The sequence below is a fragment of the Xylona heveae genome (genome assembly GCF_001619985.1).
Source record: "Xylona heveae TC161 unplaced genomic scaffold L228scaffold_15, whole genome shotgun sequence".
Lineage (NCBI taxonomy): Eukaryota > Fungi > Ascomycota > Xylonomycetes > Xylonales > Xylonaceae > Xylona > Xylona heveae.
In genome coordinates, this window is record NW_017264207.1 from 315,407 (window position 1) to 329,373 (window position 13,967).

General features: G+C 49.1%; 3 protein-coding genes across 3 annotated transcripts; 2 read left to right on the forward strand and 1 right to left on the reverse strand.

Annotated features, from left to right (window-relative positions):
* Nucleotides 1-414: 414 nt before the first annotated feature.
* On the forward strand, nt 415-3,603 carry L228DRAFT_215434 (glycosyltransferase family 2 protein; the record flags this gene model as incomplete). Its single annotated transcript, XM_018330082.1, has 7 exons — nt 415-483; nt 576-1,065; nt 1,128-1,489; nt 1,560-2,406; nt 2,483-2,666; nt 2,747-3,392; nt 3,466-3,603. The coding sequence occupies 7 exons, from the start codon at nt 415-417 to the stop codon at nt 3,601-3,603; spliced, it is 2,736 nt and encodes a 911-aa protein (XP_018184577.1).
* Nucleotides 3,604-5,557: 1,954 nt separating this feature from the next.
* L228DRAFT_271650 (hypothetical protein) lies at nt 5,558-9,931 on the forward strand (the record flags this gene model as incomplete). Its single annotated transcript, XM_018335556.1, has 2 exons — nt 5,558-8,363; nt 8,433-9,931. The coding sequence occupies 2 exons, from the start codon at nt 5,558-5,560 to the stop codon at nt 9,929-9,931; spliced, it is 4,305 nt and encodes a 1,434-aa protein (XP_018184578.1).
* Nucleotides 9,932-11,528: 1,597 nt separating this feature from the next.
* On the reverse strand, nt 11,529-13,791 carry L228DRAFT_251579 (CNDP dipeptidase). The gene is made up of 7 exons (XM_018333584.1): nt 13,600-13,791; nt 13,510-13,541; nt 13,376-13,443; nt 12,183-13,300; nt 11,980-12,074; nt 11,809-11,830; nt 11,529-11,676 (listed from the first exon to the last, which is right to left on the reverse strand). The coding sequence occupies exons 1-7, from the start codon at nt 13,629-13,631 to the stop codon at nt 11,613-11,615; spliced, it is 1,431 nt and encodes a 476-aa protein (XP_018184579.1). The 5' UTR covers nt 13,632-13,791; the 3' UTR covers nt 11,529-11,612.
* Between the last annotated feature and the right edge of the window lie 176 nt (nt 13,792-13,967).

The window sequence follows — 13,967 nt, forward strand, 5'->3', positions numbered from 1 at the left end:
ATGGTCGCTTGATCGACTTAGCTGAAACTTTCTTGATTTTCCTGTTCTGAACAGCAGCTCCGCTACTTCATCCATCTGACAATCCGAACACGAGCCATTCCTTCCTCCGAACGCTACAACTGCTGTTTGCTCTCCTCATCGACAAGGGAGGACAACATCCCTTTCCACTTGCTGTGGTGGCCAACCTTTTCCATCTCGGTTCTAATCTCTTTGGCTCTCATCGCCGGTCAAGATTTGAACCGATCCTCTTTCCACTTAGCTAAACCTCGCGAGATCACAGGATCCGAGGGACCGGCTAGACGGACGAACACTTGTTTCTCTTAGAATTTGTTTGACATAACCTCTTCTGCGGGCTTCCAATAGCTTAGTTGCATTGTTTTTAAAACATCGCATCCAGAGGTACCATCGTGGAAGATGGCGTACCATGGCCCCGGTGGCCATATGGGGGATGAGCACCAGCTTCAAGATCTGCACAGTGGCACGGTAAGCTTTCTATCTTCCCCTTCTCAAAGCCTACCTTCTTTTTTGGTCCCCAAGCTTTGGTCACGGCAGCGAGCTGATCCAACTTCCCCCAGGAATATCATCTACCTCCCCGACAGAATGAACCTTCAGACGACGAGGCGGAGGCTTCTCTCCTGCACCAAACCCACGGTACTCCATTTGATGACCCGCACGCTCCAACCCTGGGTCACGCACACTCCCCATACAACTTGACCGAAACATATGCCTCCAACGCGGCGCCCTTGGGCTCATATGCGGAACCCTACGGTGCAGCTCCTTCATCGTTCTCAGGCGCGACACTTGAAGATCCCACCGCCATGTTTGGCGTCCCAGACAGAGGACCTTCCCCATATGAACGCAGCGAAACGGGCTCAACCGAAGCGTGGCGGGAACGGCAGGCTCCTGCCGACGGGCTTCGTCGTTATGCAACCCGTAAAGTGAAGTTGGTCCAGGGCTCAGTTTTGAGCGTTGACTATCCTGTTCCGAGTGCCATTCAGAATGCGGTCGAGCCCAAGTATCGCAATGATCTTGAAGGGGGGACCGAAGAGTTCACCCACATGAGATGTATGCTACTAGCGATTAAGAGCGGCCGAGTAGACCTGGGTAATTGCTAACTGCTATGACAGATACCGCCGCGACCTGCGATCCCGATGACTTCACCTTGAAGAACGGTTACAATCTCCGGCCAGCCATGTACAACCGACACACCGAACTTCTCATTGCCATTACCTACTACAATGAAGATAAGGTGTTGACGGCCCGCACTCTGCATGGTGTCATGCAAAACATTCGTGACATTGTAAACCTCAAACGGTCGGAGTTCTGGAACAAGGGTGGACCGGCCTGGCAAAAAATTGTTGTGTGTTTGGTCTTTGACGGAATCGATCCTTGCGACAAGGATACGCTCGATGTCCTCGCCACCGTTGGCGTCTATCAGGATGGCGTCATGAAAAGGGATGTCGACGGTAAAGAGACTGTGGCCCATATTGTACGTTTTCCAGAGATTTAGGCTCCGTGAACGATGGCCGAGCAGGGGAATAGCTAACGGCAATAAATAGTTTGAGTACACGACGCAGCTCTCCGTCACCCCCTCACAGCAGCTCATCCGTCCGCGTGCCGATGCCCCGAACAACCTGCCGCCGGTGCAGATGATGTTCTGTCTGAAGCAGAAGAACAACAAGAAGATTAACTCGCACCGTTGGTTGTTCAACGCCTTTGGTCGAATCCTCAACCCCGAAGTCTGCATTCTGCTTGATGCCGGAACTAAGCCGGGCTCAAAATCGTTGCTGGCTCTCTGGGAGGCCTTTTATAATGACAAAGATTTGGGCGGTGCTTGTGGTGAGATCCATGCCATGTTGGGCAAGGGCTGGAAACACCTGGTCAACCCTCTGGTCGCCGCACAAAACTTTGAGTACAAGATAAGCAATATCCTTGATAAACCGCTCGAAAGCTCCTTTGGATACGTTAGTGTGCTTCCCGGTGCATTCTCAGCTTATCGGTTCCGAGCCATTATGGGCCGTCCTCTGGAACAGTATTTCCACGGTGATCATACTCTTTCCAAGCGACTTGGAAAGAAGGGTATTGAGGGCATGAACATTTTCAAGAAGAACATGTTCTTGGCCGAGGATCGTATTCTGTGTTTCGAGCTGGTTGCCAAGGCAGGATCCAAATGGCATCTTACCTATGTCAAAGCGTCCAAGGCCGAAACCGATGTTCCTGAAGGTGCACCCGAATTCATCAGCCAGCGTCGTCGGTGGCTGAACGGTTCATTTGCGGCCAGTATTTATTCCGTCATGCACTTTGGACGCATGTACAAGAGCGGGCACAATATCATCCGCATGTTTTTCTTTCACCTTCAGCTTCTTTACAACATTGCTACTGTCATCATGGCTTGGTTCACTCTCGGTAGGACCTCCCCTCTTTTTATTTATTTATTTTCCTCCTTTGCAACATCCTCAGGCTAACCTGTCAACTCATCTAGCTTCTTTCTGGTTGACAACCTCTGTCATCATGAACCTCGTCGGCACTCCTTCAGATCAAAATAAACACACTGGTTTCCCCTTCGGTGCAGATGCTTCACCAAAGGTCAACATCGTTTTGCAATACCTCTATCTCGCCTTCCTACTACTGCAATTCATCCTTGCTTTGGGTAATCGGCCAAAAGGGTATGTCCAGCCTCCTATACGAATATGATATTATTCTCCCTTTAATTGTGACACAAAAATAGCTGACCTGAGAACAACAGATCCAAATGGACGTATATCACCTCCTTTGTCATCTTTGGCCTGATTCAGGCATATTTGATCGTTTTGACCATGTACTTGGTCGTTCGAGCGTTCACCAGTCCATACACGGAGAAGCTCAACGACTCTTCTGCCGAGGCCTTTGCCAAGTCATTCTTCTCCTCTGCGAGCGCTGGTATCATCATTATTGCCATTGCCGCCACATTTGGTCTCTACTTTGTCGCTTCCTTTATGTACCTCGACCCTTGGCACATGTTTACTTCGTTCCCGCAGTATCTGCTCACCATGTCATCCTACGTCAACATTCTCAACGTATACGCCTACAGCAATTGGCACGACGTATCGTGGGGTACCAAGGGTTCGGACAAGGCTGACGCTCTTCCGTCTGCGCAAACTACCAAGGCTGCCGATGGCAAAGTTGCTGTCATTGAAGAGCCTGACAAACCGCAAGCCGATATCGACAGCCAGTTTGAGATTACGGTCAAGCGTGCCTTGGAACCGTACATCCCTCCCAAGGTGGACGAGAGGAAGACCCTGGAAGATTCATACAAGAGTTTCCGGACCAAGCTGGTAGCTGCCTGGATCTTTTCCAACGCTTTGCTCTCTGTTGCCGTCACCAGTGATAATTTCACGCAATTGGGATTCACAGTATGTTCAGCCTTGTAATAGCCCTACCAACACGTTGCGACTTGCTGACACAATTTTTTCTTCTTTTTTACAGAAACAAAGCACGGCACGAACGCAGTACTTCTTCCGCATTCTCTTGTGGACGACTGCAGTCTTGTCGCTAATTCGCTTCCTCGGTTGCTGCTGGTTCCTTGGCCGGTCCGGTATCAAGTGCTGCTTTGCTCGGCGTTAGACGATTTCCAGTGTGTGAATTGAATGCGATTATCTAGTGCGATGCCAACATTTAAGTGTATTTGGATTCCCTCGACATAGAGATTAAATAGTTCGACAAGGGTTTCTTTCTTCTTATTTTCGTTTTTCTCGGCTTGCGATATTGGTTGTAAACGAGCCACGGATAATCAGCGTTTTTCCCATGTCTTTCTTTTTATCAGGCATCTGTTCTGGCAAATGGCGCGCAGCTCTTGAATTTACCAAAATTTTTTGTTTTTGCTGGATCCTTTACTGCAGACGAAATGAGCTATAAGTTAACTTTTACTCTTTTATGTGCTGCTCTACATGCTCGATACTTTGGGTCTGATGCGAATTTACGTTGAAATCGTCCAAGGTTTGTTTCCCAGTGTGGGGATGAACAGGGAATTAGTCCGTAATGTACAAGGTTTGGAGGGTTTGTGGAAGAAGCATGGGAGGTGGTAATCCCAGAAGGCCCAAAGAGGAAGGAGCGAGTAAGGTTCTCGGTCGGAAGAAGCCGCCCCCGGAGGACCCTGAGCCGACGAAGGTGAAAAGAGCGAGAGGGGAGGGGCAACTGGGGGGCGTTTTGGGGGAGGAATCAGTTAACAGCAGCTTGCTCGTTGGTTAGTAGTGTTAGTGCAACGAGACATTCAGTTGAGCGGTGAAGATGGTTGTTACACCAGAGCTTGACACCGGAAACTTTTCATGGCGGCAAGAATTGACATGTTATTATCGCTGGTCTTTTAGCACCCAAAGCAATTTGCATAATTAACATATAATCTCTGCACTTGCCATCGAGTAGTTCCCCAGGCAGAACACTATATTTTATTGTTCTACGGCAGTTTCCCCTGATAAGCAAGTCTCGACCAGATGCCCTTGCCACTATCTCTCTCTGGCGGCTTGCAATCCTAACGACTACCTAAGGTAAGTAAACTAAAAACATACAACCCCCGTAGGCACGCAACTCTCCTCTCGCTCTTTCTATCTTGCCTGTTGCTCTCGTAAGCGAAACAAACGGTCTTTTAGCACGCAAATGCCAAAAACCCCAGTCGATACTTGACAGTTGCCGATCGGCCAGCATCATCAAATGTATTGACTCGTGTTTCAATTTGCCATTTTTCTTTTCTCCATCCAGTTTTTGCTACAATTATCCTGCTCAACGTTCGACTACCAATCGAGCTTTAACTTCCCGCTTCGGTGCAGCGTGGTGTATCCGCACGGGAGCTTTTCCAACAGCGGAAGTGGGCAATTCCTCCTCCCCCAAGCTACTCCCACTTGAAACTCGACTACCTCATTTCGGATGCAGGAACGAACCTTTTGACCATTGTCTAGCCGACGAGAAATATTCACATTGTGAAATTTGAGAGCATCTATTGAAACGCAAAACCCAACATTGCATCCCGTTCTGACGCCGAATTGTATAGCCGGACTGCTAGCCTGTACCGCAAAAGTTACAGGCGAGCAACCAGCGGTGCTGAAGGGACAAGCTTCAACGTTTCCTGCAGATCGATGCGTCGCTCTCGAACCGGCTTGGGATTCTGTATAGCTGTAGGATGATATTGGGAGTTTCTGTTGTCGACCCGGTCCTGCAAACTTTCAAAATTAGCTAGCCCCTAGCCAACCGTCGAATTGTCGGGCCACCGAGAATCACCACCCAAAGACGGCCCTCGAAAGCGCAGTGGATAACGGCCGGCGGCGTACAATTGGAAAGAATCGAATGGTTGGGTTGTTCGACCTGTGGCGGAGTGTGTTGGGCTTCAAACGCTATCCCGGTTTCTTTACCCTCTAAATAGGGAGACAGAGAAAGAGCCAATCGTGAGCTTATCCGCGAATTGGACGGCTAGTGATTCGTCGAGCAATCGTTCGAGCCTGAACGTTGCTCATCCTCTCCCATCTCTCGTTGCCTACAGCAAAAGAGCCCATCGCAGCCTTGTGCTGGGCCAAGTGGGTGGCCTGAGATGGGTGTGATGGATCGTCAGTCGCGAAGCAGAGTGAAGCATGCTACCGATGTGACAGACCGACCACAATTAGGCCGTGCCACTAAAAGCTCATCTTCCATGGACAATCATTCCTATTCGAATCACGGCCAGACTTTTCGAGATGTGGAGTTTCGAACAGGTACACCAGAGTCCATACCTGAAACCAGTGGGGTCTATAATTTTAAACAACCAGCTTCTTCGCCGACATCTCCTCGAACTGCTCGTACCCAAAGTCCAAAGAACAGATCCTCCGACTCACTAACACAATCCTTTCTGAAATCGGCTCGCCTTCCGGGCACAAAACCTTCTGATCGCCGGCCTCGCACAAGAACGCTGGAAAACACCCGTGAGCGATCACCAACGCTTCTCTTGCCGCGCACTCGCCCCCGAATCGGATCTGTGAACTCGGCCAGCTCATCCACGCACCGCCACGTGTTGGAAGAGAGAGTCGCTTCCCTGAACATTGGATCTGCAGTTACCTCGCCCTTGCTGGAACCTCATGTCGCTGACCCCATCCGGCATCGCCATTTCAGAGGCTCGCCTCGACTGGTGACCCCAGTCATGGGCTCTTCAACCCAGGACGCATCTCTGCCATCGCCTGTATTTACCTCAAACGCGAACAGGATATTTCAGTTGATGAAGGCAAATCGTGGCGTGGTGCATGGCACGGTGGGGTTCAGATCCAATAGGACGGGCTCCTGGGCCTGGGGCTACTGTTACATTAATGAGGAAACTGGTAGCCTCATTCATAGCGCACGGAAGGATGCAGGGAACGTGATACTCGTTCCTGATCTTCGCGGTTGCCAGGTTAAGAGCTCCTTTGATCACGAACGCCAAACTACATGTCTTGATATCGTATCTTACTCCCACGGTGTCAACGTACAATTGCGCATTGATGACCCTGAGGAATTCGACAATTGGTTGGCCGGGCTGCTATGCTGGCTGCCAGTGGGCTCAAAGGGTGTACAGTGCAAGATGACCAAAGTTCCATCGCCGAGCCTTGAAAATAGTCGCCGGAGCTCAAGTGCGTCTCTCGTCAAGAATGCAGCGATCATCAAGGTGGGAAAGATGATGTTTTGGGAAAGCTTTGGCCAAGCAAAGTTTCCTTACACACCATCAGCCGCGAGAAGTCCTTCAATCTATGGTCATTTGGGACGTAAATCTGGCACCTGGAAGAAAGTCTCTTGTATTTTGCAAGAAAATGGCGAGCTCAAGCTTTATTCAGACTTTGAAATGTCTCTCATTTCCTCGGTACAGCTCCCCCAAATCTCGAGATGTGCGATACGGCACCTCAATCCGTCAGTCCTTGGAGAAGAGTTCTGCATTGCCATCTATCCACGATATACTTCGACTTCAACCTCGCTATCCCTGGTACGGCCTGTTTACCTGGCACTGGAGAACCGCATATTATTCGAGGCGTGGTATGTTTTGCTCAGAGCATTCACCATTCCTGAGCTCTATGGCCCAGATCAAATAACACCGGATGAAGAGGCAAGTAGCAGAGAAGCGAGAGCGGCTGCATCCACAGGGTCCAGGGCCGATTTATTTCGCATTGAACGTTCGATATCACTATGTATTATCGAGGCGAAGCTGCATCAGCCTAAAAACCAGGTTCCGGGTGGAAGAAAGAATAATCAATCGGAAGGTGGATCTGCTCCAGCAAATTACTTTGCGGAGGTCATCTTGGATGACGAGATGGCGGCAAAGACATCGTCCAAAACCAGCAAAGAGAATCCGTTTTGGCGAGAAGAGTTTGTCTTTGACGAGGTGCCAGCTTCTTCATCATGTGTTTCCGTGGTATTAAAAAAAAGTCCTGCATATGATCCTCAGGAGACAAATGGAGGGAAGCCTTCTCCTTTTGCGAATGAAGACTTTGACTTTTTTGATTTCCCTGGCTATCTCGGCGGTCATACTACCGACGTCGTCTGCGGAAAAGTAAATGTCTATCTTGATGAATTTGACCGACGAAAGCAGACGGAGAAGTGGTGCTCGGTCATTGATCATGCTGGAGAGACTATTGGGCAGATGCTGATCAGAGTCAAAACCGAGGAGTTGGTGATTCTCATGGCGAAAGAATACCAGCCCATGTCGGAAATCTTGCACCGATTTTCCAATGGTCTTACCCAGGAGATGGCTCGGGCGATACAGCCTGAACTTCGATCTCTCTCCGAGATTCTAGTTGACATCTTTCAGGTGTCTGGACAAGTTACAGACTGGTTGATGCGATTGGCAGAAGACGAGATTGATGGCATTGATCGGGATACACCACATCGATTTCGATTCAGCAGACGATTAGGCTCGAATGAGACGTTTGATTCCAATATCGATCGAGAGATGATGTTGCGGGATCTAGGGCGGAATGCTACAATTGAGGCGAACCTTCTCTTTCGAGGCAATTCCCTGTTTACAAAGGCTCTAGACCACCACATGAGGCGCGTCGGGAAGGAGTACTTGGAAGACACGCTGCGTGGGAAACTTCGAGAGATTGAGACGAGTGAGCTCGACTGCGAAGTTGATCCAAATCGATTAGAGTCAAAGCACGATCTGGAGAAGAATTGGCGGAACCTAATAGGCTTTACCAAGGCTATATGGGATAGTATTGCAAATTCCGCATCAAGCTGTCCCGCAGAGCTGCGGATGATTCTACGACACATTCGTGCGTGCGCGGAAGATCGTTTTGGCGGGTTTCAGCGGTCGGTTCTCTATAGCAGCGTGTCTGGCTTTTTGTTCTTGCGGTTCTTTTGTCCAGCGGTGCTCAACCCCAAATTATTTGGGCTCTTGGATGGTAAGCAACAAGCTCGAGTTATTTCCCAGTTTTGATCTTCCCGATCCGTGAAAGCTAATATTTTGCTAGAACATCCCCGACCCAAGGCTCAGAGAGCACTGACCCTCATTGCCAAATCGCTTCAAGGTCTCGCAAACATGCGAGCATTTGGCACAAAGGAGACTTGGATGGAACCCATGAATAGCTTCCTCACTTCAAACAGACAAGCCTTCAAGGACTTTATCGACGCCATTTGCTACGTTTCATTTGATCCTCGATCATCTTCTGCCGCTGTAACGCCATCTTATAGTACCCCTATTACCATTATTTCCCGACTTCCTCAAACCTCCCGCGAGGGGACGCTTTCACTACCGTACCTCATTGACCAGTCACGCACATTTGCAGCATTAGTCACCCTGTGGCTCGATGCTACTTTTACCTCTTCTTCATCCTCGAATTCTACATTTTCGCCATCTTCGTCCGCCACATCAAGTAGTACGCTTGTCGCAACAGGAATAGCCGAAGACGGCGAGCAAGACCCGTCCGATCCACAACAGTCGCAACCTTCCAATGCACCACGCTTTGCAAGCCCAAATCTGGAAGCTTTCCACAATATTTGCGTTAAACTTGATCAGCACAAGAAAGACGTGCTCGCCAAAGCCGAGCAGATTGACCGTCCCGACAGTCGATTGTCGTTGAAGTGGGAAGAGTTCCTTGGCCAACTCGAAGAAGCTGCATCAGCACCTTCATCCATTTCCGCATCTCGCGCTTCATCCGTTGCCGCTGGTGCCAATGGCATTGGTTATGGAATTGCATCGCCAGGTCCAGGATATACTTCGGCTGGAGGCGACAATAATACCTCCTCTTCCTCTTCTAACAACAACAATGCTCCCTCGCATAACCTAAGCAACTTGCTCCACCGGTTCCGAGATAAACGCAGCGGTATGGTTGTCGTTGACGACGACGGCTGGGCTCTCGATCCCTGCGCGCTCGCGCGCTGCCAAAGCTACAGCCAAGGCGGCCACGGACAAGCTCATCTCCAGCACGCAGGATCATTTTCCTCCGATCCCTATGGTACCGCTACTGCTGCTGCCGTTGCTGCCGCTAGCGGTGCCCGTCTCAGCCAAGAATCTTATCGCGACCGCTCCTCGTCATCGTCCATATCCGGTGTCAGCGCCGCAGCACATCAACGAGACGCAATATATGCACACGGCACAGGTGTCGCCGCCGGAGGAGGAGGAGTAGGAGTAGGAGGAGTCTACCGCAGTGCAAGTGCCAGAGAAGCAACCGGTATCGCAGTCAGCCATTATGATACTCCTAGTGCCGGAGACGCAGGCGGTATTGCTTCCTCGGCGCCTCCCACCACCACCACAACGACGACGACGGGATCCTCGGGAATGTTTCCCACGCCTCATTCGAATTCGTCGACTTCAATGTCCACCATGACCTCGAGTTCGTCGAGTAAGCCGGGAAAACTAAGTGGATTGGTCGGTGGATTCAGAAGAAAACATCGCGATAGAGAGCGGGATCACACTCATCACGCTCATCAGTCTCATACTCATGGTCATACCCATGCTCATGCGCATTGACGTTCACATGAACCCCGGGAAATGCCCTGTTTTTTCCTTGGTCGACTCGACGTCCTTGACCGATTATTGATATCATTCTTGTTCTTTTTTCTTCTTCTTTTTCTTTTTTTTCCACATCTTCATTTTTTCCACATATATATTTATATATATATTCCATCTCCCATGTTATATATCCCCATGTTTATTTTTATCGTTTATATCATATATATTCTAAACTTTACATTCCGATTGACTTGTCACACACTTTATATTATATTATATATACCACATGTCGCATGTCATATATCATATATCATAGTATTTACAATATACTACTTGACCTTACCTAGGTAGTTAGCTACCTAAATACTTACATTACGTTATAGCTTCCATGGTGCTATGTCTATCACATATATATATGTCCTAGCTATGTTATGTATGTCTGGATATCTGGATATCTGAATATCGGGATTCCCAAGATTTGCTCTGAAGATTTTCTCTGGAGATATGTATATTCGAGGAGCGGCACTAGTTCAGTCACAACGTTACTTATTTTCCAACTTAAGAATTTTATTTTCTCAAACAAGTTGAACGGGCGATTCCTGGGCGCTGGCCGCTGGCCGCAGGGAGCTTCTAGTCCGGCGATCGGATGGTCCCTATTGAGAGGTTAGTCTGAAGGGTTAGTCTGGACTCTTAGCATTCTCCACGGCCTCGCCGGGGAAGCTTGTTTTCATAACATAGTAGTCATAGCATAGTAGTCATAGCATAGTAGTCATAGCATAGTAGTCATAGCATAGTAGTCATAGCACGGTGATGTTGAAAGAATTGAGATTCCGGGGCCATCTTGACTCCTTATATAATTGAGCTGCATGCAAGGGCTTCATTACCTATGCAAGGGTCAATTAATTGATGCAAGGCCCTCTCTTTGTTTCATGCTATGTTTCACTTGGAGGTGGACTTTGAACTATTTTGTATATTAAGGGTATAGGGTATAGGGTTACTGGTATGGTATGGTACGTATGGTATGGTACGTATGGTATGGTATGGTATGGTACGTATGGTATGGTATGTATAGTATAGATAGTATAAGAATTAAAATTCAGTCCGTTGAAGCTTTGCTTCTCCCTCCTTCCCTCCCTAAATTTGACTAACATAAAGATGATTTTTACAATAAACCTATGTATTCTATGTTGGAAATGTATCAACCCCGAAGCATATAGCATGAAAATTGAGCTAGATAGGTTAAAATATAGATTCTTAACCACAATTCTTAACTACAATACTAAAAGCTTTAACTGTAATTTAGTGAGTTTCATTCTTCAGCTCTGGAGGGATGGCAGACTACCACCTGTATCAAACCTCAGGGGTTTTGGATTTTGGGTCCCCGCACCCAAAGGGGGGGGGGGAAGGAGGGTAGCCACAGGGGACTGTTTCATGACATGATGCATGCATCCAGGCCTACTTTCATAATTTACACCTTGCAGCAGGCTACAGAACCCTCGCATAGAAGTGGTGATGCCTTGCAGAGAGGCATATATCATCGACCGATCAGGCAATGTCCACCTCTAGCGCGGTTCAAAGTATTTTTTATTATTGTTAATTCATTTAATTCTTCTATAACGGCTTGGATAGAAACCGAGAAGCAAAGGCAAGATACGATGCGCATATACTGCGAGTTGAATAAAAAAAAAAAAGAAAGAAACTATGACAAGGGTTCCTCGGCGACGTAGTGCAGGTAAGCGCCTTGAAGCTTGATTCCTTCGATGCTGTTCGTAGGGAAAGGAAAAGAAAATGGTTAGCATTGGCATTTGTAGGGACGAAAGGGACGAAAGGAGGGAAAGGAGGGAAAGAGCTGGAAAGAGGGAAATGTATGTAGAGAGTGGGAAAGGGGCACTTACTAATTTCTCTTGTCGAGTTTTTCTGTATTTTGCGAGAAGGGAGATGATATAGTTAGCCATTTTGTTACTCGTTGACAGGGCGTAAAGAAGAGGATGATAATAATGGTAATGATAATAAAACGGAAATGATAATATAATGAAAAAGAAAGGAGTACTGGGAGGGGGACTCACCGTTGATGGAGTGGGCGGCGTCAGTGGACGAGCCCATGGGTAACAATAAGACGTTCTTGCCCGTAGCTTGCTCGAAGGTGAGCGTGACAGGGATACTAATAAAACCATGGGTATTAGCCAATATGCACCGAGGAAACCGAGGAAAACAAATAAAAAAGAAAAGAAAAGGGGGGGGGGGGAAAGAAAAAAGGTTCATGACTTACCTTCCGCCCTCACGGGTGAGATCAGGCTTCACGCCCCACACCTTCTCGACGGCTTTGCCAGCGGCACTAAAGTTCCAGTGCTTGGGGCTGGCAACCCACCACATGCCCGCATGCTGCAGGGACACGTCCAGCGTGTTCTTGCTCTTGAGCTTGGCAAACTCGGCCTTGACGTGCTTGTACACCAGCTCATTGACTTCGTCGATTTGCATGTTGGGCACAGTCCGAATGGAAAACTTGCCCACAACCTTGGCGGGGATGACAGTCTTGGCGCCAGCAGCGGAGAAGGCGCCCTCGATGCCGTGCAGCGAGAGCGAAGGGAATCGCCAGCGCGCCATCAGCGTGCGCTCCTTGTCCTCAAAGATGCTGGTCTTGCTACCTAAGCTCTCGTAGAGGTTGTCCATGGTGTAGCTGATGTCACCGTAAAGCGACTTTTCCTCCTCGGTCACAGGCGCCACGAGGTCCTTGAGACCGGGGATTTGAATGTTGCCGTCTGTGTCGACCAGCGAGCCCATGACCCGGACAATGTCCGTCATGGGCTCCTGTGCGGATCCACCAAATACACCGCTGTGCAGGTCTTGGCCAGGGCCGGAGATGGCGATGGAGTAGTAGTTGCAGCCACGAAGACCATAGGTCAAGCAGGGCTTCTCGGTACCAAGCCAGTAGTTGTCCGAAATGCAAACGGCGTCGGCGTCCTTGAAGAAACCCTTGGCCTCGGCGGTGATAAAGTCGTCCAGACCCTCCGAACCGTACTCCTCCATACCTTCAAAGCACATTAACAGGTTGACGGGGAAATCAACGCCAGCCTTCAGGTGAGCTTCAATGCAGTTGATCCAGCCCAGAACGGGGCCTTTGTCATCAGTGCTGCCACGGCCGAACATGCGGCCCTTGTCGTCGATGCTGAGCTCAAACGGCTCGGTGGCCCAGCCGTCCTCCTTGTTGGCCGGTTGCACATCGTAGTGGCCGTACACAAGAATAGTCCGCTTGTTCTTGTCATTGCCATATCGGGCAACGATGACGGGAGGGAGCTCAAGGTGCTCCTTGTGAGGCTGCTTGCCTAGCGGTCGCTCCTCGACGTGAGCTCCCAGCGCTCGAAGCTCCGAAGCAAGGAACTTGCCCATCTACATTGCAGAGTCAGAAACACGTCTGGCTTAACAGTATCAATTAGCGATCTATGGGGGTTGCAATAAACCCACCTTGACAACGTCCGGTCTGCGCTCATCGTCGGCCGAGATTGAGGGGATAGCAACCGCCTTGCGGAGGCCTTGATTGAGAAAAGCGTCAGCTTGGTAGATTAAATTTATTATTTGGAGATTTCAAAGAGACGAACGGTCAATGAAGTTATCTGACAGGCCGTCGACCCTGAATTATCAAGCATGTCAGTAGGATATCGGAGATTCGTGACATTTTAGAAGCTTACTGCTTAAAGTATGAGTCTAGCTGCGGGGCCATGGCGGAGCTATGAACTGGTCGTCGGAAAATGGTTTTCTGAGGAGACGAAGGCTGGAAAGGTTTTCGAAAGTGACAAGAAATATTTGGAGACCAGGATCGAGCGGGCGAGTAAGAGAAGATGGGTGTTGTAAGCAATCTACGGAGGGGAGCAGCGCGGGGCATTGGAGGAGAGGGTTCAGTGCATTGATAGGTGACTCTCCACTTCACGTTGTACTGACCTTCCCGACATGGATCCCAATGCCGCGTCTACGCGAGACCCGCCCATATTAAAGGCACGGTCGAGGAAGTAAGACAGATTACTCCATTGAAAAGTCATATTCAATTCCTCTCGAGGAA